This window comes from Ipomoea triloba, chromosome 8 (assembly GCF_003576645.1).
Source record: "Ipomoea triloba cultivar NCNSP0323 chromosome 8, ASM357664v1".
Lineage (NCBI taxonomy): Eukaryota > Viridiplantae > Streptophyta > Magnoliopsida > Solanales > Convolvulaceae > Ipomoea > Ipomoea triloba.
This window is the reverse complement of record NC_044923.1, coordinates 4,120,815-4,145,895: the sequence shown is the minus strand read 5'-3', so window position 1 is coordinate 4,145,895 and position 25,081 is coordinate 4,120,815. Positions and strand designations below refer to the sequence as shown.

At 37.7% G+C, this 25,081-nt stretch overlaps 6 protein-coding genes across 7 annotated transcripts; 4 read left to right on the top strand and 2 right to left on the bottom strand.

Moving 5' to 3' along the window:
- On the top strand, positions 1-2,687 carry LOC116027504 (subtilisin-like protease SBT1.7). Its single transcript, XM_031269203.1, has one exon. The coding sequence runs from the start codon at positions 151-153 to the stop codon at positions 2,458-2,460; it is 2,310 nt and encodes a 769-aa protein (XP_031125063.1). The 5' UTR covers positions 1-150; the 3' UTR covers positions 2,461-2,687.
- A 404-nt stretch (positions 2,688-3,091) lies between these two features.
- Positions 3,092-5,109, bottom strand: LOC116026771 (protein arginine N-methyltransferase 2). The gene is made up of 3 exons (XM_031268160.1): positions 4,758-5,109; positions 3,959-4,351; positions 3,092-3,641 (listed from the first exon to the last, which is right to left on the bottom strand). The coding sequence occupies exons 1-3, from the start codon at positions 5,029-5,031 to the stop codon at positions 3,328-3,330; spliced, it is 981 nt and encodes a 326-aa protein (XP_031124020.1). The 5' UTR covers positions 5,032-5,109; the 3' UTR covers positions 3,092-3,327.
- Positions 5,110-5,797: 688 nt separating this feature from the next.
- LOC116027597 (uncharacterized mitochondrial protein AtMg00810-like) lies at positions 5,798-6,348 on the top strand. Its single transcript, XM_031269302.1, has 2 exons — positions 5,798-5,858; positions 5,930-6,348. Exons 1-2 carry the CDS (start codon positions 5,798-5,800, stop codon positions 6,346-6,348), a joined length of 480 nt encoding a protein of 159 aa, XP_031125162.1.
- An 884-nt stretch (positions 6,349-7,232) lies between these two features.
- On the top strand, positions 7,233-11,429 carry LOC116026868. 2 transcript variants are annotated; one of them, XM_031268293.1, is made up of 5 exons: positions 7,233-7,565; positions 7,763-7,877; positions 9,394-10,013; positions 10,139-10,322; positions 10,884-11,429. In XM_031268293.1, exons 1-4 carry the CDS (start codon positions 7,489-7,491, stop codon positions 10,317-10,319), a joined length of 993 nt encoding a protein of 330 aa, XP_031124153.1. In that variant the 5' UTR covers positions 7,233-7,488; the 3' UTR covers positions 10,320-10,322; positions 10,884-11,429. The 2 variants fall into 2 exon arrangements, with proteins under 2 accessions (XP_031124153.1, XP_031124152.1); XM_031268292.1 differs by having other exon boundaries at positions 9,394-10,023.
- Positions 11,430-11,843: 414 nt separating this feature from the next.
- LOC116026644 lies at positions 11,844-15,505 on the top strand. Its single transcript, XM_031267976.1, has 4 exons — positions 11,844-12,040; positions 12,233-12,327; positions 13,218-13,489; positions 14,313-15,505. Exons 1-4 carry the CDS (start codon positions 12,011-12,013, stop codon positions 15,122-15,124), a joined length of 1,209 nt encoding a protein of 402 aa, XP_031123836.1. The 5' UTR covers positions 11,844-12,010; the 3' UTR covers positions 15,125-15,505.
- Positions 15,506-17,573: 2,068 nt separating this feature from the next.
- LOC116027996 lies at positions 17,574-20,074 on the bottom strand. Its single transcript, XM_031269799.1, has 2 exons — positions 18,166-20,074; positions 17,574-17,724 (listed from the first exon to the last, which is right to left on the bottom strand). The coding sequence occupies exons 1-2, from the start codon at positions 19,935-19,937 to the stop codon at positions 17,688-17,690; spliced, it is 1,809 nt and encodes a 602-aa protein (XP_031125659.1). The 5' UTR covers positions 19,938-20,074; the 3' UTR covers positions 17,574-17,687.
- Between the last annotated feature and the right edge of the window lie 5,007 nt (positions 20,075-25,081).

The following is a 25,081-nucleotide window of genomic DNA, read 5'->3' as shown; positions in this document are numbered from 1 at the left end:
TGTGCTCCACAATCAACACATTCTCAGAAATTAGCCACTTTCTCCTTTATGGGTCCATTCTTCCATTAAAGTCCTCCTTAGGATCTCAAAAGCAGTGCTCACAAAAATCTGTTTCCTCCCTGGTTTTTCTGATTCAAAGACCATAGGAAGATGATGATGATGCAAAGATTGAGGCTCAGGCTTCTTCCAATATTAGCGCTTCTAATATTCCTCCATGCATGTGTGGATGGAGAAGTGCAAAACCAGAAGAAGACTTATATCATTCACATGGACAAATCCAACATGCCAGCTGGCTTTTATGATCATCTCCAGTGGTATGACTCATCCTTAAAGTCAGTATCAGATACTGACATGCTTTACTCCTACAGCCATGTTATTCATGGCTACTCAGCACGGCTAACTGCTGATGAAGCCAAAGCACTTGAAAAGCAGACAGGAATTCTTTCTGTCCAGGAGGAAGTTAAGTATGAGCTTCATACTACACGGACACCAAAATTTCTTGGGCTCGATGGGAGTGACAGTAAAGCATTCTTTCTCCAGAATAACATAAAAAGTGATGTCATTATTGGTGTTCTGGACACTGGTGTTTGGCCTGAATCAAAAAGTTTTGATGACACCGGACTTGGTCCAGTTCCCAGAAGCTGGAAGGGTGGGTGTGAGGTAGGCAATAACTTCAACTCATCAAACTGTAACCGAAAACTTATTGGAGCAAGGTTTTTCTTGAGTGGGTATGAAGGAGCAAACGGACCAATTGATGAGGCCGTTGAATCCAGGTCACCAAGGGACGATGACGGCCATGGTACACATACAGCATCTACAGCAGCTGGATCAACTATTACTGGAGCAAGCTTCTTCGGTTTTGGTGCTGGCACAGCACGTGGAATGGCACCCCAAGCAAGAGTTGCCGCATACAAAGTGTGCTGGGAGGGAGGGTGTTTTAGTAGTGACATACTAGCTGCTATGGAGAAGGCCATAGAAGATGGTGTGAATATAATATCGATGTCACTTGGTGGTGCCGTTGCTGAGTACTACAGCGACCCGATAGCAATTGGAGCATTTGCAGCAACAAGTCGAGGAATCTTTGTCTCTTGCTCAGCCGGAAATAGCGGGCCATTTCCAGAGAGCCTCTCCAACCCTGCACCATGGATAGCAACCATAGGTGCAGGAACAATTGACCGTAAATTCCCAGGATATATCAGCATAGGGAATGGGAAGAAATTTGATGGTGTATCACTTTACAGTGGAAAACCCTTATCCAGTTCCCCAATACCTCTAGTGTATGCAGGTAATGCCAGTACATCAGATGGCAGATTATGCACACCTGGCAGTCTGATTCCTGCAAAAGTAGCTGGAAAAATTGTGGTATGTGACAGAGGTGAGAACAGAAGAGCAGAAAAGGGTTTAGTTGTAAGAGAAGCTGGTGGCATAGGGATGATTATAGCAAACACTGACCTTAACGAAGATGACCAGATTGCTGATGCCCATCTTATCCCCACAGCAGCTGTTGGTCAGACTGCAGGTGATATGATAAAGGAGTACATATCTTCCACCCGCAATCCAACAGCCACAATTGCATTTGGAGAAACCAAGTTGGGAGTCCAACCCTCACCTGTTGTAGCAGCATTCAGCTCCAGAGGGCCAAACTCAATCACACCAGAAATACTCAAACCTGATTTTATAGCACCCGGTGTTAACATCCTCGCTAGTTGGACAAGGAGAGTTGGACCAACTGGGTTGGCAGAAGACAAGAGGCATGTTGACTTCAATATTATTTCTGGGACTTCTATGTCATGCCCACATGTAAGTGGGTTGGCAGCACTACTCAAAACAGCCCATCCAGAATGGAGCCCTGCAGCTATAAAATCAGCACTTCTGACAACGGCCTATAGCACATATAAGAACGGGCAAACCATTGAAGATGCAGCAACTAGTATGCCATCAACACCATTTGATCATGGTGCTGGACACGTGAACCCGGTATCAGCACTTGATCCAGGTCTTGTTTATGATGCAACAGTTGATGATTACACAAACTTCCTCTGTGCCATAGGCTACAGTGCAAGTATGATCAAGACTGTCACAAAAAGAGACATATCTTGTGGTACAAATAAGGAATACAGAGTGGCTGATTTTAATTACCCATCTTTTGCTGTTCCTCTGGAGACAGCTTGGGGCAAAGCTGGAGATAATGAAGAAACAACAGTGATCAAGTACACAAGGACTCTCACAAATGTGGGCAACCCAGCTACATACAAGGCCTCAGTCTCTTTTCAGACCAAGTCTATGAAGATCATAGTTGAGCCCCAAACTTTAAGTTTTAGTAGATTAAATGAGAAGAAGAGCTACACAGTGACATTTATTGCTAGTTCAATGCCATCAGGCACAACTAGCTTTGCTCATCTGGAATGGTCAGATGGAAAACATAATGTCCGTAGCCCGATTGCTTTCAGCTGGACATGATTCTCCTGAATCTATATGACTATATCCTTCATGGGAGTTATCCAAGTGCACATACTTAATGAATAAGAATAATAATGTAATAGTTATCTGTTTAGTTATCTAATCTGCCTACATTGCAACCAGACCTGACTATATTATCAAGAAACTTTTGTATAAAAAGTATGTGTTGATTGTATGGTAGGTGGCAACAACTTAATAGAACTTAATAGTTTCTCTGTTTTTACTTATATTTAAGTTATTTGTCTAAAAACTTTGCAGTACCTGTAGCTTCTAGCTGATTTCACATGGAGAGAGTGCTCTTTATTAGCAATATAGTTAAAACAAGAATTCAGCATCTGTCTGTAAAAACTTAAACCAAACCTTTTACACCTGAATTCAAATATTATTATTGAAAAATCAATTCAGTTAGGTAATGGAATATTCCAGCCAATTCTTAAACATGTTTATCTGAACTACTGCTATTCTTTTTAACAGCTTATGTATATTATTCTTTAAAAGTAACTAAACTGCATTATCAATTAATAAATACACCACAATGATGCCCACTTCTCCTTCTTTCCATTTTCCTTATACTCAACAAGATGCTGCAAGCCATGAGATTTTTGTAAAACAACAAGAGACAATCCACCAGTTACAAAATTCTAAATATCATTGCTGAAAATTAGTACACATGGAATAACTATGAATTTAACAAAATATCACAAGAGATATGCATATCCTGCTGTTACGTTTTGTGAACGAATGATCTTTACTTGAAAATAACTATATTGAAACAACAAAGAGCAGCCTGGAATACAAAGCTCCCCCTATGTGTGGGGGTCCACAAAATGGTCTATTGTTATCACTAAAAAAACAAAGTAAATAAAATCAGTCAGATTCATTTGTAGAATGACAAACAGGGAGATAATATGTATCCAACTGCCAGTACTTGTGTTTAACACCTTCCCAGATTTCTTCACTTAAGCAATCCTTCACTGGTAGAGGTATCAACTGTGTAGAATAGCCCATGCTGCCAAGTTCCAGGGAAACTAATTGACAGTAAACAACATGGAAGAAAGGGTTACCTCCGCAGAGGCCATTAAAGAATGAATAGATACCACCAGGCTTCAATAATTTAGGAAGATATTGGTGAAACTCTCGCATATCTTCATAATATTCCCCATATGTATCAAAGAATATACCTAACAATTGAAAAAATAAATCCAAGAATTGTTAATTTGCTAGAAGGCTAGTTGTTAAAATTTCACATCAAATGACAGTTTCATATACAATCAAAAAGGACAAGTTTAGACATCTCCAACTGATTTTACAAGGTTGAAGGCTGAATTGTGCTTCATCAGAAATCACAAGTCAATGGCCATTTCCCATTGAAGTTTCATCAATTATTCACTTTAGGCACGTGTTTTAATTCAGTTGGATCCAAAACCAATTATAACTACAATGAGATTATGATTTCACTTTGGTAAGTTTTTAGGGGAAAGGCTTAGTAGGGGGTTACCATCATAAGATTCAAGTTGTGAAACAACGTCCTGCCAACGACCAAAAATGATCTTCACATTATCCTTCTTGTCCCATCCTTGACGTTTCATGCGATCATAAACCTCAGGATGAGCTTCAATAATAGTATGTGAAGCAGGTGCGTATTGATGTATGGCAGTATCCACAAGCCCCATTCCAAATCCAACGTTCAAAACATGGCCGCCATTTGAGCAAACTGCCTTTGCATGAGCCTCCATCAATGGTTTCTCCCAAGCCATCATAACAGCCTTGCTTTCTGCATCCATAATCTTATCCTCACTGAAACTAACTCTATCATCCAAGTAATCATCGGAGATCTTGTTCGCATTTCCCTTCCTTGCAATTGTTCCAAGTATCAATTCTGCTTGTAATGCTATACATACAAACCAGAAGGTTAAGGAAAACTTCAGGGATAAACTCTTGAGAACTAACATAAAGTACATAAATAATGGCAAACATATTGAAAGTACCAACCATCACATAAGGGGATGTAAGAACTACAAAGCAACTTCAATCAATTATATTATTATCACCCCTAAAGAAATATTAGAGTTGTTCCAGATTGCTAATTTCCCAAATTACTATAGTACTAATCTTTCAACGGCTGCAGAAGTCTAGTATGATCACTTTAGCTGAGATATTACCATTTTATACTTAATACATGTAAAAAAAAAACTTTCAATTTCATAAATTTCACTTTTATGCATTGGAAAAACTAATTTATGTAAGTTGGATTTACACTTTAACAATGAAAATGGTAAGGAGTATGAAGTTTTAACCTGCATTGAGGAGGACGTCGAAGGCTTCTTGGTGGCCAGCCTCCATGGCGAAGTCGCCGGCAGAGTGATTGGAAGGAGAGAGAGCATTCCAGGGAGCGCCGGCGTCGATGAGGTCCTTGACAACCTCAGCGTGGCCGTGCTTGGCCGCGTGCATCAGTGGATTCAGGCCGTCGCTGTCGAAATAGGAGACGTCGGCCCCGGACTCTATCAATGATTTCACTTTGTCCGAGTCGCCGTTCCGAGCTGCCTCGCACAGAGCTTCTTCGTCGGTCATGGCTGCGCCGGTTAGAGACTTGATGAGGTAGAAACACGCTTAAACCTATACCAGATAGGGTTTTAGTTTTTTTTTTCTTTTTTTTTAGTACTACGCTACTGGCCACGAACTCACCTCTCAATCTCTCATTTAGAAAAGGGGTCAATGATTGAAATGGGAAACAAAAATATTTAGATTGATAAAAATGAGGGTTGCAAAAAAGATTGATAAAAATGAGAAGATTTTGAAATTTGAATTAAAATGAGAGATACAAAAGTTTGGTTGTCTTTTTCGGTGATCAATTTTTATTTTTTTATATACATGAGATGTAAGCGGGATTTACGTCTCATGTATCATACATCATACGCAAGTTTTATTGCGCGATGCGACTGTGGCATATGACATGGGGCACTAGTGATCAGTTTCATGCTCTAACAGTCACAGCTGACCCCACTTACTATTCTCAAGCGGTCGGCCATTTGCAATGGCGAGATGCCATAGATTAGGAGTTTAACGCACTATTACACAACAGTACTCGAAGCTCACCCCGCCAAAACCGGGAATGAACATAATTGGGTGCAAGTGGGTATACCGCACCAAGCGCAAAGTCAATAACACAATCGACAGGTACAAAGTCGATTAAGACTTCTTCAGTACATTCATCCCGGTAGTCAAACTGACTACAGTACGTATGTTACTTTCCCTGACGGTCTCACGGGATTGGACGCTGCGTCAGTTAGATGTCCACAATGCCTTTCTAAATGGACATCTAGCTAAAATCGTGTACATGCGGCAACCACCTGGGTATGAGGATCCGGCTCATCCTGATAATGTGTGTCATCTACAGGGTCTCTATATGGCCTAAAGCAGGCTACTCGGATGTGGTTCAAACGCCTCCATGATTTCTTACTTTCTGCAGGGTTCCCGGCTTCCAAAACGGATGTATCTCTTTTTAACTACTCAGTTCAAGAAACCCATGTTTGTCTCTTGATATATGTCGATAATATAATCATGATGGGTAATGATTCAGGGCTATCGTCCATATTTAAAATCCGAGACTTTGGCACACCCAATTTCTTTCTTGGCATCGAGACTCTATTGATAGCAGGCGGCATGCTGCTCTCTCAGCGTAGGTACATGGAGGACATTCTACACAGGGCTGGGATGACTAATTGCAAGCTGCTAACCACTCCAGCCGCCCTTACACAGACTATATCTCCTACGCCAAAGCTATTTGAGAATACCACGCAATACCGGCGTTTAGCTGGTGCCCTGCAGTATCTCACCATTACCCCGCCTAACCTCTCATACGCCATTAACCGATTGAATATGCACTAAAAATAAATACATATTGTGATCATAATCAATTATCAGTTAAAAAATTGAATAGACAGTTTCCACGAAAAAGTTAGATATAAAGTATTAGAATTATCAAGCTAATTGTTTGACTACTTTAATTAGAGTTACCCTTGAAGATGGTATAATTAAGAGATAAACTACAAATAAGCCATTGTACTATTTGGGAACAAACAATTAGGCCATCGAACTCGAATAACCCTCAAATAAGTCATTGAACCCGAAAAAACAAAACAATTAAGCCATTAAAAAAAAAGAGCAATTAATCCCTTTTTAAAAATTTCTAGCGATAATTTCCGGCACCGGCGAACATTTTCGGCGACCGGCCGTCGGTGCCAGAAATTGTCGCCAGAAATTTTAAAAAGGGGTTAATTGCTCTTTTTTGTTTTTCTTTTTTAGTTTTAATGGTTTAATTGCTTTGTTTTTCCGAATTTAGTGGCTTATTTGAGGGTTATTTGAGTTCGATGACCTAATTATTTGTTCCCAAATAGTAGGATGGCTTATTTGTAGTTTATCCCTATAATTAAAGTGGGTGCTAGCCAAATAATGGAGGTCCAAGTTGTGTACGATTACCATAGTTGAGAAATATATTGGATATTAGACAATAACTAATACGAGTAATGTTTTATATAATTAAATTCAATGTAAAAATCGTTATTATTAATTATAAATTTATTTGAATAATTTAAGGACAAAAATATAATTCCCCGAAATTAGAAATTATTTTGTAGAAATCCCCTCCATGGTCAACATCAGTCCTACTTATAGGCAATAGCACGGTCATTTAATCATTTTGACTGTACCCCCAAAAATTCGTACGTTAACGCAAATTTCTTCGGATTTTGCTTACCATATATATAACCGAAATCGAACATGGAAAAGAAAAAAGAAAAAAGAAAAAAAGGAAAATTAGTTCTCTGAATCCAATAGAACGCATAAAATCTCCAATTTTCGCATTTCGCTCGCGCATTTGAATTCGAAAGACTGTTGTTTATCCTTAAATTCGGCTTGTTCTTTCTCATTTCGACGTAATCTGTGAATTTTTCTGGACAGAGCTATTGGTTTTCGGTGCTGAATCCTTTGGTGTAAATTGGGAAACAAAAATCTCGAATTCGAGGATAAATGGCGACACATTTTGATCGGTGGGAGAAAGATCCTTTCTTTCCTGCCGCCGAAGAGGTTCAGGAATCCGCCGACAGGTAACATTTTCTGCAAATTTTGATTTTTCCGGTTGTTTCCCTTTCCGCTGCGTGCGTTTTGCTTTATTTGTAGTCTTCATCAAAATGTATATTCTCCAGTTTTGTACGAGTCTGTGGTTTTGTTGGGTTTGTTGGATTTATGCGGATAGGCCTTTGTAATATATAATAATTTATTTTCTTTTGCTTTTATAATGAAGGATGGAATCCACTTATAGAAAATGGGTTGTTTCCAAGAAGGATAAATCCACCATTTCGAACTCTGATGAGATTCGTCGAGATTTACGGACTGCTCTTGGCACGGCTAAATGGCAGGTAAAGTATTCAAATGATTCCTATTTACAGAAACTATGACCCTAGAGCCTCGAAAGTACCACAGGTAAATAGGCTACTATCCATTGATGGGCTCAAACCTAAAAGATCAATATGTCACATTTGATGGGAGTCGAACTTGTAAGCGTTTGGTTACCAAGACAATTGATTGACCAATTTGGTTGGTACCTAATTTATCCATAATTGTCTGACTTAAACCAAGAAGACCAATAGGCTCCTTCCGTTGGGAGTGGGAGTCGAACTTGTAAGCAGGAATGTCAATTGGGCCATCCCTGTCGGTTTCGGTCTAGTCATGTCGGGTTATCGGGCTTATTGGATTCGGTTGTCGGTTAATTATTATTTTATTCTCGGCTTCGGTTTAGTCCTAACCCTAAACTTCGGGTTGTCGGGCTTATTGGGCGGGCTAAACTATTTGAACTAAAATCGAAAATGAATACTTACATTCGATAAAACGGATCAAGTTGTCAACCGGATCCGGATTCGATATAACGGTTCAACCGGATGAGCATTGGCACTTTGAAATTTAAATCAAGAGATAAATAAAATACTTGCATTTGAATATTCGATAGAACATTAGAAGTTCGAACGGGTCAACCGGATGAGCATTGAGCACATTAAAATTTAATAAATGCAATTGCAAAATTAAAAGTTTAGAGAAAAACGACATTAGTTCTCAACGAGAAAGCATGTGTATAGCTTACCATTTTTAAAATATTCATAATAGGATTAATAACTAACTTTAGCATTTGGCAGTGCTCACGTGCATTCAAAGGGAAAATTGAAAATCTTGCTAAATTGTGTCTTTGTGAGATAAAATGATAAATGTTGCTTCTGTCATTCAAAGAGAAAATTGAAAAGCTTTTCTTTGACTTTTGTTAATTTGCTTATTTTTACTTAATAACCTTACTACTAAATTACTAATATGATCAAAAGTCAAAACTAGTTGCATACTTAACACTTAACAAATGCATTGGAAAGACACTAGCCTTAACAAACTATCTAGAGTGTGTTATAATAAGTTTTTAACTTTTCATTATTTATTATTGTAAAAATAATTTATATTGTAATATATTTATTAAAATTTTATTTAAAAATGTACCTAGTGATAAAAAAAAATACTAAAGATGAACTCACCTATAAATTTCATCTATGTTATGTTTCGCATCACTTCTATAATAAAGAATAGTTTTCAATAGTTCGGGTTATCGGGTTAGCCCTATCAGGCCATCGGGCTTATCGGTTTCGGGCTCATCGGGCTAATTTTTTTATCGGATTATAGCCCTATCGGTTTCGGGTTTTTCGGGCTAGCCCATCGGGTTCGGGCCCGATTGACATCCCTACTTGTAAGTTTGTGGTTACCAAGTCAACTGTCTGACCAACTTGGTTTGGGATTGCCTCCGGTATTATCAATTCTTGTTTCTATAAGCATTGTAGCCTTTCCCTTAATATGTATAGCTGCCTATGCATGGGTGAAATGTGGATTATTAATGTAATGCAGTTGGATGACTTTGAGAGGGCTGTTAATTCAAGCTACACTAATAATAATTCAGCGGATTCTGCAAAAGATAGGCATCGCGAGTTTGCTGTTGCTATTACCAGTCAGATTAAGAAAGTTGAGGGCTCTTTAAATGAATCAGCAGTTTCTCAGGGCAAGCCGCCATTGCCATGGGTGTTGTTAGACGAGAGAGAGTGCAATGAGCTTGCAGTGTTCCTATCATCAGGACCATCCACATCGTCTGCTGTTCGAAGAGTTCATGGTAAAGAGCATCAGACAGTGAATCCTGAGGCAGCTGATAGAGAGTTGATGCCCGAGTGTTCGACTAAGATGTCCAATTCTCTAGAGCAGGGTCGGGTGGAGGCTAAGGAGGAGAAGTGTTCAGGGCACCGTAGGACGGCTAGTGCCAGTGCTGACATGGGTGCATGGAAGATTGCAGTCGCTACTGATGTCCCCAATAGACGACCTGAATCTCCCATGCGAAAGACTCCTAGCTTTTCAGGATTTTTGAATGGCAAGGAGTTTGCAAACCACTTGAAGTGCTCAAGGAATGGTTACAGAAAGTTGAAGGCCTCTGATCACAACAAAGTAGGCCGTGCTTCATTACCACCGCATATTCAGCAGTTGAGTAGGGTGAATATTTTCTTCTTGCAGATGTTTAGTCATTCCTGGATGGCTACCGATATGGTTAGGATTTTTCCTTTTGAATTTAACTGTATTGTGATATAATCTGCTCTTTTCTGTGAAGGACATTAACAAATGCTATGAAAAGAGTAAGAGTTGCATCGATGGCTCTGATAAGTGTTATGGCAAGCAACTGTATGGTCTGTATGGAGCCATTCAAAGACAGCTTCAGAGGTCTCAATATTACATGCAATATAGTCGCTCCGTTCGAGTTGCTTTCTCAGCCATTGTCCTCGTTTGTTTGATTGGTAAGTCGGTTGGAACCTTCGATATTAGACATTCCTTCATAACTTCATTCATGATGACATATTGCATATTTGCATTCATCTTGCCCCCGGGGTATAGCTCAGTGATCGAAAGGTTGAGTATGGGTGTAGTGACCCAACAAATACCCGGGTTCGAGTCCTCAATGGGGGAGGATCTCAATATTGGGGCCAAAAACAAGCACTCAGGTTTACCTCCTCTCACAATCCCCAGGGCACGGGGTGAGGGGCCCTCAGGTTTAGGGTTTAAACCAATATTGCATTCATCCTTAGGCTATTTTCACACGGTTTACAAAGTGTAAACAATGTATGTGCCTGGGTTTAGACCCCAAGGCCGGCCTCCACCTGCCATTGCCCTAAAACTTTGGTGGCAAATCCCGCTCCCCTTGGTAGGATTTGAACTTGCACAGCTGCTAATGAAACAATCCGTTAACCTTACTCTGGATTGGTTTGGTTAACCAACTGAACTATGGCCAGGGGCAACATGTACGTTCTCGGGTTTTCTTCTGCATTTTGGTACTTATATTGTTTCATCGCTTTCTGCAGTTTTAGTGGTGCTGCAGACCATGCGAGGAGCAATGAGTCCTCTGCTACAATAGACAGTGGTGTGTCAAAAAGGCTGATTCAAGTGTAGGTGCAGTTTGATCTCGGAATTTGATGTCTGTGTTTGGTATTGTACCAAAATTGGTGCAGAGAAACCTTATTATTATCATTATAGCAACTAACGTTATTGTTCTTGTTGGTTGCCCAGTCTTGTTGTCATTGTATGTCTCCTGTGGATGACAGGTGACCTCAGCCATACTTGCATCCAACAGAATGAAAGAATAGGCTTTTGCCACTGGTTTTTGTGTAGTCATTAGCTTTTATTCTTTTTTGCCCACAAAAGGGATCCAAACCTTGGTCCGATAATAGTGAAAAAGTAAATCATGGTGACTCAGTTTCAGTTACTTATTAGGTGAAAAGACTAGTGTATGGTGTCCACCACATTAGGTGAAACTCTCATGTTGTCACTGCTAGAGTTTGATAATGTGTCTTTGCTCACAATTTATCACTCATGAACTAATTGAATTATCGGTGTGAATAATTTTATTATTTTTTGATAACCTATGTTTTCCTACTTTTGTTGCACTATATCTTGAACTCCATGAACTTGCTTCCGAACCTATAGGAAGTAAATAAAGTTAATCTAACTTTGAGACTCAATGTCGAATTGTACACTAAAGCACAAAAGAATCTAACAATACTGACACTGAAAAATTTTAAGTGAAACTTTTCATTTACTAAACTAATACTCGGAAGGGTCATTAGCTTTTATTAACCTAACATAAATCGACAATGATTTCAAGCTCAATATTTTATGTAACTTATCAAACCTTGACAATGTTTTGGGTCATTTATGATGGTCTTCAATTATTCATAGCTTGTTGAAAAGCCTCAATATTCCTCCAAATGGCATTTTTGTTAAATTCAAAGGAAAATGTATTCACCATCGTAAATATTTGTCCTCCCCAAATTCATATATAGCCGCGATTGCCCTAACATTTCAAAAATTATAAACTGCTCCTCCGGATTTTCTTTTACCGTCGATCTATCGCTCCACAGTTACAGCCGCCGCAGAATTCAGCTCAGGGGAGCGAGTGGGGTGTTTTACCAAGTAGACCAGTGGCTTCTCCATGGCCTTTCTGTTTAACAAATTTCAACAGGTCATCTTACTCTCCCATCCTCCATCTGAAATTTCATAGATTCCATATGCTTAAAACTTGATATTAGTTTTTAAGATTTTATCCGATATTGGCATGTTTTTTGTTTTGATCACACAATATGAATAAAAAAGGGTCTTTCAAACCATCATTTTGTACTAAAAATCTCATCTTTTAATTTTGCTCTAATTTTAGGCTGTGAAGGTTCTTGCAAAAAGCCCCACGTTTGCAAGAGATCCAAGGCATTTTCAGTTTGAGACAGATATAAATCGCCTTTTCCTTTATACTAGGTGAGTTTTTCTAACTTTGTGAAATGGTGGAGTTTATCTTAGCAGGATATGGCAGGTCTATGGACTATCATTTTATTTTAGTTACTGCTTTTGGAATGTTACTTCTAAAGCTATTTAGTCATGCTGTGTATTTGTATTGAGTGAAATTTGCAAGTGTTGGAGATTTGGCCAACCACTTTTGCCCATCTTACAAAAGCTTGCTTTTATAAGTTGATTAAATTCTAATTAGTACTACTCGGAAATGATCCTTGATGCAATTGCTTCTCTTTTCATGAAGGTGTAATCAGATTCATCTTCAGTAGCGTTTGGGTATATATTTCCATGTTGAGCTTTTAATAAGATTGAAATGGTTTCACAACCATAAAAGAGAAAAGGATGAGAATTAGACATAAGAACTTTTGTGCAAGTATCTTTAATATGTCCATTGTTTTTTATTCCTAGATGGTAGAGGTTTTGATATGTTATTTTATTGTAGTAGTAACTAGTATTTGGGTTTTATATGTAATTTTATTTTTGTTGTCTATGGAAGATGGCAGACACATGGCTTATGGCTATAATAAGTTACTACTTTCCTTTTCTTAATTACAAAAAGAAAAAAAAGTAGTTCCTTCTTTTCATAATGTGTGCATAGGCAGCTTTGAGAAGGCTAGTCCTTTTGCATGCAAATACAATTTGTCGTTGATATACTTTTGTTTGTTAAGAGATGCCAAGCTTTGACATGTCCACTGCCTCTTTTAGTTTCTCAGGCTCTCCTTTGTGTCTGTTATAGCTAATTTTTGTTTATATCATTCTAAATTAAAGTATGCTGATATGTTTCAAGTGAAGGACGAGTCAGTCATTGTTTCCACATTTTACAGTTTCAACTTCTCATGATAATCCAATATTTTCAGCCACAATCGTCTGGGAAAGGGTGCTGATGAAAAAGATGCAGAAGAGATAATTGATATGGCTAGCAAGGCCTCCCTTGACGATCAACAGAAGCAGGTTCAGGAAAATGTTCACTGTCAAATTGAAACCTTCTGCACATGTATGGATGAAATTTTAATCCCTGTTTCAAAGAGCCCTGTTGAGCCTCAATCACCCTCAGAAAGGAGTAATCCTCCTCGTCGTAGTGGTCTTAGTTTCGCTGTTGGTGGAAGTTCTCCTTTGAATAATTGCCCTGGTAAGTGCCATTTTATCATATCATTCTCTCAAGTTCAATAATTCTTCATTTTGTGTATTTCATTTGAGAATTAATATTTATTTCAACTTGCATGCAACTTTACTTCTCCTTACCTGGCATGACGATTGTGCTGGCCTTATTTGAGAATTAATATTTATTTGAAGTGTTGAAGAGAATAAAAGATAGGGAGCCAAATATGGAATGTATCCCCACAAAAATGAAAAACTGTGTTGTGCTGTGCACCTTTAAAGTTAGTGTGCTTTTTCTTCTGGGGATTTCTGGTATCACTGGCTCTCAGTTATTAATGACAAAAAATTGGACATTTCCAGACATATTTATTTTGTATTTTATTGTACTACATGCAAAATTTTGCTCCAATAATTTGTAGGCATGATAAACAATGTCCGAATAGGAAAATTTAAATGCTTCTGTTCAGTGAACAAGTCAATTAGTTGCTGCATCTCAGCATCTGTAATTTGATAGAGACCTTAGTACTTGTTTGTAGCTGTTTGAATGTACAAATTCCTTCAAAAACTAAAAGTGGAGAAAAAAGACATTGTTTCATTATAGCAGCTTTTTGGCATGTTCAGCTTGTAGTTTTATATGTACTTATTCTAACTTGTAAAAATAAATTCGGTACTTGTCTAAACTTGTAAATGTAAGCGCACACGAACACTTTCATGCTCATTTCTGGATGAACTATTTATTTCACCTTTGCTTATATTTTTCATATAGTGCCTTTATGCATCTTCGCTCAGAGAACTTTGTTTGCTACGAGTAGCTAGCTCCTTGGAATCTAATCACGCACAAATTTGCAGTACAGCTGTTCCTGAAACCAAGGCTTTAAAGCGTGCAGAGGTTTCTCAGAGGTTGAAGGAGCTCATTGGCTATACTCTTGAGGTAAAACCATCTAAAATTCCACATGAAGATGCTGGCAAAGGTTTATTTTTAGACGGTGAAGCTGAGCTGGGAGCTGTTATAGCATTCTATCCTGGTGTAGTCTATTCTCCAGCATACTACCGTTACATTCCCGGATATCCAAGAGTTGATGCACAGAATTCATACTTGATCACAAGGTATGATGGGTCCGTGATCAATGCAAAGCCCTGGGGTGCTGGCGGAGAATCTCGTGAAATATGGGATGGATCGTGTGCCCCACACGCTACACCAATTAAACAAGGTGCTGAAAACGGTTCTGACCGAGTCTGGAGGATGCTTAGTAAACCGTTGGATGGTACGAGTATGGGACATAAAGGTGAAGTGTTGGAGAGGAGAAACCCTCTAGCTTTTGCGCATTTTGCCAATCATCCAGCCAAGGACATGGCCCCGAATGTCATGGTCTGCTCCTACGACTTCCCACTAACCGAGAAGGACTTGAGACCTTACATTCCGAATATTTCATTTGGAAATGGAGAGGTTAACATGAAGAAACTAGGCAGCTTTTGGTTCAAATCTTGGAAATCAAATAGCAGCAGCGGAGCAGATGTCCCCATCCTGAAGTCTCTCGTTCTCGTGGCTACTAGACCAATCTGTAACGAAGAAGTGCTCTTGAATTACAGATTGAGCAACTCGAAGAGAAGACCTTCATGGTATACTCCAGTAGACGAGGAAGAGGATCAAAGAAGGTGGAGCTAAGGCAGAGGTATATTCAGACCGAGTTTTGAAACGTGTGACAATAACAGTTTGCTGCAACCAAGCTCCCTCGTGCTATCATAAAACGAGGCTTCAAACTACAGCAGCGATCTGCTCGAAAACTTTCAGCCAAGTTATAAACACTGCATTGCCTTTGCATATGCAAAATGAACTGAACTCAGAACTCTACCTTTTTCAGTTCTTGATTTCCTAACTGATGAGCGAAGACAATTATGTTACAGATGACTTGATTATAAAGAAAAAGAAACTGAAGGATGAGTTGCAGCTTTTGATTGAGACTGTGTTTTAGACTCCAATTAACCCTACTTTCTTGTACCCTTCAAGTTCATCAACTATGAAATACAATTTTTTTTTTGGGTACTATACTTCTAATTAATCTAAATTTCAAACTTGAGACTTCATTTTTAGAAAATTGATTGAGAATCTAAATTTCAAACTTGAGACTTCATTTTTAGAAAATTGATTGAGACGTGTAAGATCTGGTCGCCTTCCACCAGAGGATGGGGACCTTTGTCGCCTTCCATGGCGGAAGGTGACCATTTGGTCGCCTTTTGCCGGAGTCCAGCGACCGGCGACGATTTTGCCGTCGTCGGATTTAGCCGTCGCCGGTCGTCGGATTTTTCCTGAACAGTAAATGATCTGCTATGGTAGGTTAGTTATCGGTTTTTGGGCTTCTTTATCCCAATTTAAAGTGTTAAAGTTTTTGGGCTTCTTTATCCCAATTTAAAGTGTTAAAGAGTTTAATTGTACTTTTTAAATGCTTAGGAATCTAATTGACTTTTCAGCTATTGTTCAGGGGCTTATTTGACTCTTTTCCCTAAAACTAATAATTTTAAGTATCATAATATAACATCAATACTTATTATCTTTAGTCCATATATGCATCATACGAGTGACATACTAGTTGTGTTGATGGCAATATATACAATTATAATACTACACCTCTTACTTATTGTTGCTAATAATCGAGTTCAATTTGTTATACTTTTCCAAAAGATCATCACTAAGAAATTTTTAGGGAATATACATCTCTAAAGTAAATAAAACGAATAAGGTTCAAATTAATCATATAACTACACATGAAAATGTAATCGAATCATTTAAGTTTAAAAAAATAATAATTAACTCTACAAACATGTCAAAATTTATGCAATTAGATCAAGAGTGACATGTGCTCCAAATCTAGCTAACGTGGTGGTTAATATTAAAAAATTAAAATACTTATTTTTAATAATTTTAAATAAAATAAAATTTTAAAAAACCACCTCTTTAACCTCCAAGTCAGAGACGAGAAGCTACTTCGTCTCGGGAGTGCGAAAGGAAACCTCTTTGTCTCTATGCCGAAGGCAAAAAAAGTTCATCTCCAAGCGGAGACAAAGAAAAGGTCTTTATCGACGGGCGAGAGATGAATTGAAAGCATATTCAGTTCCGGGTCAGATATAAAAATTAATGATTAGTTTTTTTATAATTTAAAATTGTTAATTTTTTTTTAAACGCTAACCACCAAATCATCAACAGTGGACCAGGAGTACATGTTAGTAAGTTACTTTTGGTCTAATTGCACAAATTTAGCTTACTTAAGGAGTTAGTTTTATTTCTTTTTTTAAAAAATTAGATTACCCAATTACATTTTCGTTTTGAAAACCCTAGTTACCAGTGAATAACCGGCTATTGGACCCCAATGCAAAAGAAAATGGCAAATTGGTGTGTTTAATTACAACTTTTTAAAGTTCAAGAACTTCTTCTTCTTCTTCTTCTTCTTCTTCTTATTCTTATTATTATTATTATTATTATTATTATTATTATTATTATTATTTATTTTGTTTAAAGTTCAAGGGTTTATTTGAACATTTTTCCTTAAAATAGGATTGTATATTTGTATGTATGTCTTAGACTTTGAATTCGTTGTCTAACAATCGTAATCCTACCATTCCTATGCAGTACTTATATATTATTATGTTTTAGAACATACATATTTCTATATATAGTTTTACACATTCTCTCAATTTGAGCACCCTGCAAGTCATACTAAAGAATTTGCAAGAATCGAACTTGTAATATCTAAGTATGAAAATCATATTTCACTTGGTCACTCATTTTGAACACCTTAGCTTAAAGATTGAGAGACCGACTACTAAACCTAACAAATATGAAACCCTAAAAAGAAAAAAAAAAAAAGTAAAAGAAGACAGTATAAGTAAAATATAATGAAACCAGTGATGAAGTTCTGCTAATTGTTTAATTGCAACTAAATTTCCAATTTCTGGTAATTGTTTAATGAATATGGAGTTGTGGTCCTTACCACAAACCCCACATCCAAGCTAGATCTGCAGAATAATGGGTGATCTGATGATCGCAGTTTAATTTGTACCATCATATGTTACCAGACAAAAAAGAAACAAATTAATATATAGTACAAAGGATTCAGGCAAATTGATCACCATGTTGACTGCATATAAAAATGGTACAAATATTCTGTGGCAATGCCACTATATCAACATTTTATGCTTAGTGCTAGCTGCATATCTGGACTCATCACATTGTTTCAGCCATCACAGCTTTCTTCAAGATAGTGGGCAATCCTGCAGAAACATCAAACCGCACAGATGGGTTATTAGAAAAGAACAAATTAGAGAAACTCGCAGTCATCACTATCCGAGGGTGTGCACTAGGTATCGATCAGCTCAAATCAAGAAGGGAAGAAGGTCAATAGGCTGTTCTTATTGAGAGTCAAACTTGTAACCATATATGTGGTTACCAGTTCAATAGCCCAATCAACTTAGCTGGCACTGTCCCCCAAAACCTAACCCCACTACCCCAGGGTGTGTATTAGGTAAACCCTGTTAGCTCAAACTAAGCCGTTCCGAGTTGACTTGTAACCCTATGGATAGTTATCAAGTCAACAGTTCGACCAGTTTGGCTGGGGTTTTCCATAAAATCTCATATTATCATATATAACATGTATCACATATCATACATGAATGATCAATCATCATTCAACAGGCCTTGAAAAACCTGCCTACCTAGCTTTTTGCTGTCTGCAATTTCTGGTTTTGCTTTTGCTTTTGTTGTTGTCATCAACATTATCACCAATGCTGTTGTGTTTTTGTGTTCCATTGCAGTTGGAGAAGATCCAGGTGGAGTCCATCTGCTTGGTGATCATCCTGACAGCATAATAAGGGATGATCTTCACACCCTTCTTGGGATTAGCTGCAGATTCAGACCTGAAACAAGTGCTGATGAACATTATACAATCCATCAAGCTCTGCTTAGCTAATCCTTTCATGTCATAAGCCTGTGATCTTCTCCACAGGCTCTTGGCATGAGAGTTTGGAGGATTGGAGAGGCAAAGCGCCCGAGTTGTGTCGCTAATGGCTCCATCAATCTCCCCTATCAGCAACCTGCACTGAGCTCTATTGCTGTAAAGCACAGCCCTTTCTTTTCTGTGTTTCAATGGGCAAAACTCCAAGGCTTCTGTGTATGTGATTAGGGCTTCTGAGAATTTCCCCAAATTGAAACTATGGTGTCCTTGTTGCTTCATTAGAGTAGCCATTACCCTTTTCTCCTCAAGCTTTTCTTCACTCATAGATTGCTCTCTTTTCCTCCTCTCCACCTTTAAACCCCACAGTTCTCCCAATGCCCTCTCAGCTTCTGAATTCTTGAGGATTTTCACTTTTCTTGATCTGATTTTCTTGAAATCTCTGAGGAGTAGTCTTGTGATTGTTTCGCCGAGGTTTAATCTCCCCCTTAGGGTTCTAAGCTCCACCAAATCCACAAGACACAAAGCTGAGGTTTCTAGTACTTTGTACCTAGTATCCACATCAGATAGGAGAAGGAGGAGACAATCAATTCCCATGTATTGCCAATCATCTGAGGATCTTGAGAGATTGCAGAGAGTTTTGAGTGTTTCTGGGGATTCAGATATGCATTTTCTCCCAAATTTGTTGTAGCAAAGAACTCTGATTAGCCCTATACCCCCAGGAGAAGTGTGGTTCATTAACCCTCCCCACATTCCACTCAAATCCCTCAAGAATTTTGGGGTGCAGATGAGATCTAAACTCCTTTCTTTCACTGCAAAACAGTTGAGGAGATGAAGGCTCCAGCATTGAAGCTGAGAGGCCCATTCCTCAGCTTTTCTGTTCTCCATTTCTAATCCCCCAACCCCTCTTGTCACCAAATCTCTATGGTATTTCAATTTCACCTTCTCGGCTCTATCTTTAATTCTCACAAATTCGTTATACACGGTTTCCAAGCACGTGGAGGCTAAATCCATAGCTAATTCCACGATTTCTTGCTCGAAAATCGCCACGGATTCGAAGGTTTTCTCGTAGCTAGCTAAGTGCCCGAGCGCTCTAACCGCCACCCTTTGCTCCACCCATGTCATCTTCCCCCTCAGAAGCGCCACCAGCGGCGGGACAACGCCGGAATCCGCCGCTTTAGCGGCGGATGCGGCGTTGTTCATGGTGTAAGAGCCTATGATGTGGGCTGCATAGTATGGGACATAAATGTTTTGGTCTCTCATTAGCCAATCTGCGTTTTCCAGGGCTTTCTTGATCAGCTCCGCCATGCATTTCAAAACGCCGGCCGCCGGGAGCTCGCCGTCGTTAGGGTTTGCCATGGCAATGCTCCATATCCCACTCAGCACCACAACGAGTTCTTGATCTTGAATAACCAAATCCCCCATGGCTTTGAAGAAGGCTCTGAGTTTTGGTTTTCTGATTGTGGGGTCTTGTTCCTTCATGATGCAGAAGAAACAACAGCCTGGGGTTTTCTCCATTTTCTTAGGAGAATTCATTGATATGATGATGATACGAGGTTAATTAAGGTTGTCTGATCTTGCTGTGTTCTAGGGTATGTATGATCTCTGGGTTGTGTTTTTGTGGTTTAATTTGTTAGGGTTTTACTGTGTAAGTTGATGAGCTTTTGTGAGTGGAAACAGGCACCGGCGCATGAGAATGAAAATATTATTATTTTTAGTTAACAAATGCGCACTAAAAAGGGAACTTTCCAACTTTAGTACACAGCTTAATTAATTTCATACTGTTACAGGAACAAGTTGTCACTACACTTGGTCTAATAATGATTGAGCTACTTGAGGAGTATTTTAATCTTCTTATCCAAATAATATTATTATTGTCGACGGACTAATCTCGTTATATGTTTCAAGATTGTTTTCGTAATTAAACTTTTTAAAAGGTTTCTGGACTGATGAACTTATAGTTGAATGATAAAAAATAAACATACATCCGCTAACTACCTCTTGTTAGTGATCAGGGATAATGAGTGATACAAATGGAAGCCCTATTAGGGCGAAGTTTGATTACTGTCAAGAACATTGTAAATTTAGGTTGAATTTTCTGTGTATGGAAATTTACAGTTTAGTGTTGAGTATTGAAATTATAATTACTTCGGTCCTCGACTATTTAAAAAAAAAAAAAGGAAATATGAAGGCTAATTAGAATAAAATGTATACCTTTGTATCTAGAGGTTGATGAGTTCATGAATTCATTCTCTCTTGCAAAAGGTAGTTTGTCTTATGTGGAAAAGACATGGTGCAGGGTTCAAGGTAGCATCTACTTTTACCATAAAAGAGAGCTGTCGTTAATATTATATCCAAAATGGTGAGTCATTTTCGTTCTTCTCCTGTTCTCCTGTACTGTACTGTGTGCTTCAAATTATTGTACTTCAGTTTTTGTTTGACGTTTTTACCCCTTGCTGTATAATACCTGGATCACAACTACACAGGGCTACATGAGAGATAAATTGTACTAGAAAAATCGAAGTAAACTCCATCATTGTTTTACAGACATGTTGTCTGATGTATCATCTTATATATGTGAATCCTGTTTGGATATATAAATGTTTCTGGTTTTACTTAGCTTGTTTTCTATGCCTGCCTCAGCACCTAAACCTTAGATTCCAATGACGACATAATTCTCCAGAACTTGTGGTTTTTTGTGTTTTGTCATGATGCCAACAATCAGGATTCTTGAAATCTTTTGTTTCTAATCATAGAAATATCACATGCACGTACGAAGAAATATGATAAGATGAAAGATAACCCATGGATATATGAAAATTCTTTGTCGGTATACTTTATATTTGATCAAATTATACTATCTTTTCTTTATACAAAATATGTCATATAATTTCGTTAAATATACAATACAACTAATATGCACTTCCTTTAACTATATATTAAATATGTAGTGGTTTATTGTCTGACTTGATGTCACGACTGAAGGCAATAATCGGTGAGTTGATTGCATGACTTGAATTTTACATCTATAGTGATTAATGGTCATTATATTTTGATTAGTAAAGTTTATTATAGTTTAAGAGTATATATATGACATATGGGTCTTGAATTAGGATAGTATGAGAACAATACATGCAAGTGAAATAACCTCATATGTCTATTTGGATTTCCAAAATTGTCTATGTACCGTATTGTTGTGCGATACCCTGTACCCCTGACGCACTCAGCGAATCTTGGAGACAAGTATTGTCACTCCGCTTCGCTATACTCAGTAATATATGAGATATTCATAACATATACACACAAATAAAAGTTATAATATTCTAATGGGCTACAAGATTGTTAATTACCCCAACCTAGCTACTATACATGCTTCACGGGTAGAGAATTAGGACCATTATATATATTTTCTATGTAACATGGTACCACACTTGAAATGTGTATGATAACCTAGAAAGATAGGATAATTTCTTGCAAATGTGAACATATCAGTATAAAGTTCAATCTTTAAAAAGCCATAAAATAACATCTTCTATATAGATTTATTATGTTACAAAAATGTTGCAATGAGGCTTAAGAAGGGACCACTTAGAACTTCTTTTTAAGAATGTTCTCCTTCATATCCGAAGTGAAGTTTTGGTCCCCCTTCCTTTTCTCAATATTGCTTCCGCATTTCCAATTTTCTATGTTCATTCTGTTTGCCACACATGTTTTTTTAATTTTTTTTTATAATTTTGAAAATGTAAAATAACATGTAATACAACAGTATCACAAATTTAATATAACGATATTTAAATTTCCTAATTCTATGAGATTCATATTTCATCTTATCTAGATCAGTACTATTAAACATTTGAACATATGTCTAATATTTTTTGGAGGGAACTTAAAAATGATTTTGTCCCAAATGCTCCCATAACTTGACTTAGGTTAGTCAAATAATTCGCACATTTGTTTCCCTATCGGTATGTGAGATGCCAAAAATCGGCCAACCTTGCCTAAGTAATGCAATGCAATCCAAGATTAATGTGTATGTAGTCGTACTCCTTAACTCTCAGTGCCTCATTCTGAATTGCTTTGACTATCATCTTAGAATCTAATTTTACTTATAAGTTAGATAAGCTATTGTCACGAGCCATCTTAACTCTTACGATGATTACCTAACTTGTCGCAGCAGATTAGATATCAAACATACAATGTTCTAACCTAAAGTTATAAGTCGGCGTTTCTCAATCACATAGCTTTATGGCCCTGTTTGGTAAATAATCAGCCTATCAGTCAATTTTGGCTTATTTGACCACTATGGTCCTGTTTGGTAAATGACTGTTAGCTGTTTGGGTTGGCTGTTTGGGTTAGAAGGTATGATTTGTTGATAACATTGGCTGATTGTAGAAAGTTGTTTGATAAATTAGCTGTTAACTGATGGCTGTTTGGTATAATTTCTTTTCTCAAAAAGCTAATTGAAAAGGCTACTTTGAGTAGCCTTTTGAATTTTAGCATTTTGGAGTTACAAAAAAGCTTATTATTTACCAACTAATAGTGGTCAAATAAGCCAAAATTGGCTGATAGGCTGATTATTTACCAAACAGGGCCTATTAGTTGTTTGGTTAATAAGCTGTTTGCAACTCCAAAATGCTAAAATTCAAAAGGCTACTCAAAGCAGCCTTTTCAATTAGCTTTTTGAGAAAAGAAATTATACCAAACAACTATCAACTAATTTATCAAACAACTTTCTACAATCAACTAATATTATCAACAAATCATACCTTCTAACTCAAACAGCCAACCAAATCAGCCAACAACCATTTACCAAACAGGGCCTATGTCTTGACTGTATTCAATGTAAATTACACAAATATATTTTATGAGTAAAAACAACAAAAAATAAAACTCATGACCAAATGAGTCTACCCTTTATCATGAGTTTGTATAGACAGATCTGAGCTATTGAATGCTTGAGATCAATGGTTTAGATTTCATGTGCAACTGATCTCAAGCATTCAATATCCAAAACTGTCCACACCGACTCATGAAAAATGATAGACTCACATAATTCATAAACAATGGCCTATATTATATATATATATATATATATATATATATATATATATATAATATATATATATATGACACACATTATAAATAGAATATGAGTACAAATGGGGAATGTCTCGAGAAAATGCGGCTATACTAAATTGATCAGAAGTGGAAAAAAACAGACAATTAACCTTAATTAACACAAGATCATCGTATAAAAAAATGTTGAAGCTGCCCAACCAATCATTCTGTTCAGAGGTCAGAAGGCCGACATGTGATTCGTCGGAAAGCATTTAGTTAATCTCTGTTTATTGATAATTGTGTGGGCGTGGAAAATAGGCAGATTAGTTTAAGACTGAACTGTATATTAATTAAGGAGATAAATCTGAAATCTACTGATCAAATCTAAATCTAATTCTGCATCTCAGGTTTCGAGACTTCCATTAGTCAATAAACGACTAAGCTAAGGTGGTTGTGCTTTTCTTGGAGAACTCAGAAACTCAGAACTACTCTTCCAAGTTATGACCCGACAATATGATTAAAGATTTTATTTGATTGCCCTGGAAGGTGGCTTCGTGACTGAATGGGTGGAATATGATTTAATTCTTATTAATTGATGGGAAAATACCTTAGCATGAGTGATTAGGCTCGAACTGGACCATGTTAGCCCTGACCAACCCGACGGTGTCCTCTGAACTTGAGTAAAATGGTTGGGGCGTTCTGAATAGCACGGGACCTATCGACCCTCCTTCCCATGTATCGACCCACCTTCCCATGTATCGACCCAACACCCGTAAGGCGTGAGTCACCGACTGGAGCTTTAGGAATCTTTTACACTTGGTACTGACGTTTAATCAACAAGTTATCCTGGCACTAGGTGGACGACATACATGCCAAAACGCTGGCATGCAGCACCCTTAACTCGACCACTAATTTGTTTTGTCGAGTTGTCACACAAAATCTTCCTATATGTGTATAGTACGTGGTTTGCAGGCTATATATTACACTGAAATAGGGTTTACTCAATACATAACATCACATAGTGATAATGAGAACCTGGGGGATGTGGTTGAGTGGAAGGGGCTATTCATCCATAACCAAATCTCCAGGACACCGAGGGGATTAGTCACTCTGTTCCATGGTAAAAACTTAGGGTTTCTCAATTGCAAAGAGAAAAAATGTAAAATCTACTGAATCTACGCAAATTATGCTGTGGACCGCAAGGTGGACCTGGGTCCAAAACTACGTCGTTTTGTCTTTTTTTTTTTTAAAAAAAAAATTTTTTTTTTAGTAAACATATTGCTGAATATAGAGTTGTCCAAAAATGTGTGAATGTAGAGTATATAAATCGTGAATGTAGACTTATGATTATGTGAATGTAGAGTTGTCCAGAAATGTGTGAATGTGGAGGTTTCAAATTGTGAATATGGAGTATAGAAATCGTGAATGTAGAGTTATGCATGTGTGAATCTGTAATAGACTTAAGAAGTTCTAGCAACTTGTAGCACTGTAATGTGTGAATGTGGAGTTCTCAAGTTGTGAATATGGAGTATAGGACCTATGAATATAAAGTTTTGAATGTGTGAATGCATAAGAGTGGTAATATAGTTACTAAACATATAATCCTGTAATGTGTGAATGTG

Excerpts from the sequence above, each read along its gene's own strand:
- LOC116027504 (XM_031269203.1), top strand. The coding sequence starts at position 151 with ATGATGATGATGCAAAGATTGAGGCTCAGGCTTCTTCCAATATTAGCG.
- LOC116026771 (XM_031268160.1), bottom strand. The coding sequence starts at position 5,031 with ATGACCGACGAAGAAGCTCTGTGCGAGGCAGCTCGGAACGGCGACTCG. Across the intron at positions 4,352-4,757 it reads CGACGTCCTCCTCAATGCAG|CATTACAAGCAGAATTGATA; the intron begins GTTAAAACTTCA and ends TTGTATGTATAG. Across the intron at positions 3,642-3,958 it reads ACAACTTGAATCTTATGATG|GTATATTCTTTGATACATAT; the intron begins GTAACCCCCTAC and ends TTCAATTGTTAG.
- LOC116027597 (XM_031269302.1), top strand. The coding sequence starts at position 5,798 with ATGCGGCAACCACCTGGGTATGAGGATCCGGCTCATCCTGATAATGTG. Across the intron at positions 5,859-5,929 it reads TAATGTGTGTCATCTACAGG|GGTTCCCGGCTTCCAAAACG; the intron begins GTCTCTATATGG and ends TACTTTCTGCAG.
- LOC116026868 (XM_031268292.1), top strand. The coding sequence starts at position 7,489 with ATGGCGACACATTTTGATCGGTGGGAGAAAGATCCTTTCTTTCCTGCC. Across the intron at positions 7,566-7,762 it reads GTTCAGGAATCCGCCGACAG|GATGGAATCCACTTATAGAA; the intron begins GTAACATTTTCT and ends TTTATAATGAAG. Across the intron at positions 10,024-10,138 it reads ATATTCAGCAGTTGAGTAGG|GACATTAACAAATGCTATGA; the intron begins GTGAATATTTTC and ends TTTTCTGTGAAG.
- LOC116026644 (XM_031267976.1), top strand. The coding sequence starts at position 12,011 with ATGGCCTTTCTGTTTAACAAATTTCAACAG. Across the intron at positions 12,328-13,217 it reads CGCCTTTTCCTTTATACTAG|CCACAATCGTCTGGGAAAGG; the intron begins GTGAGTTTTTCT and ends CAATATTTTCAG. Across the intron at positions 13,490-14,312 it reads TCCTTTGAATAATTGCCCTG|CTGTTCCTGAAACCAAGGCT; the intron begins GTAAGTGCCATT and ends TTTGCAGTACAG.
- LOC116027996 (XM_031269799.1), bottom strand. The coding sequence starts at position 19,937 with ATGAATTCTCCTAAGAAAATGGAGAAAACCCCAGGCTGTTGTTTCTTC. Across the intron at positions 17,725-18,165 it reads TGCAGACAGCAAAAAGCTAG|GATTGCCCACTATCTTGAAG; the intron begins GTAGGCAGGTTT and ends ATGTTTCTGCAG.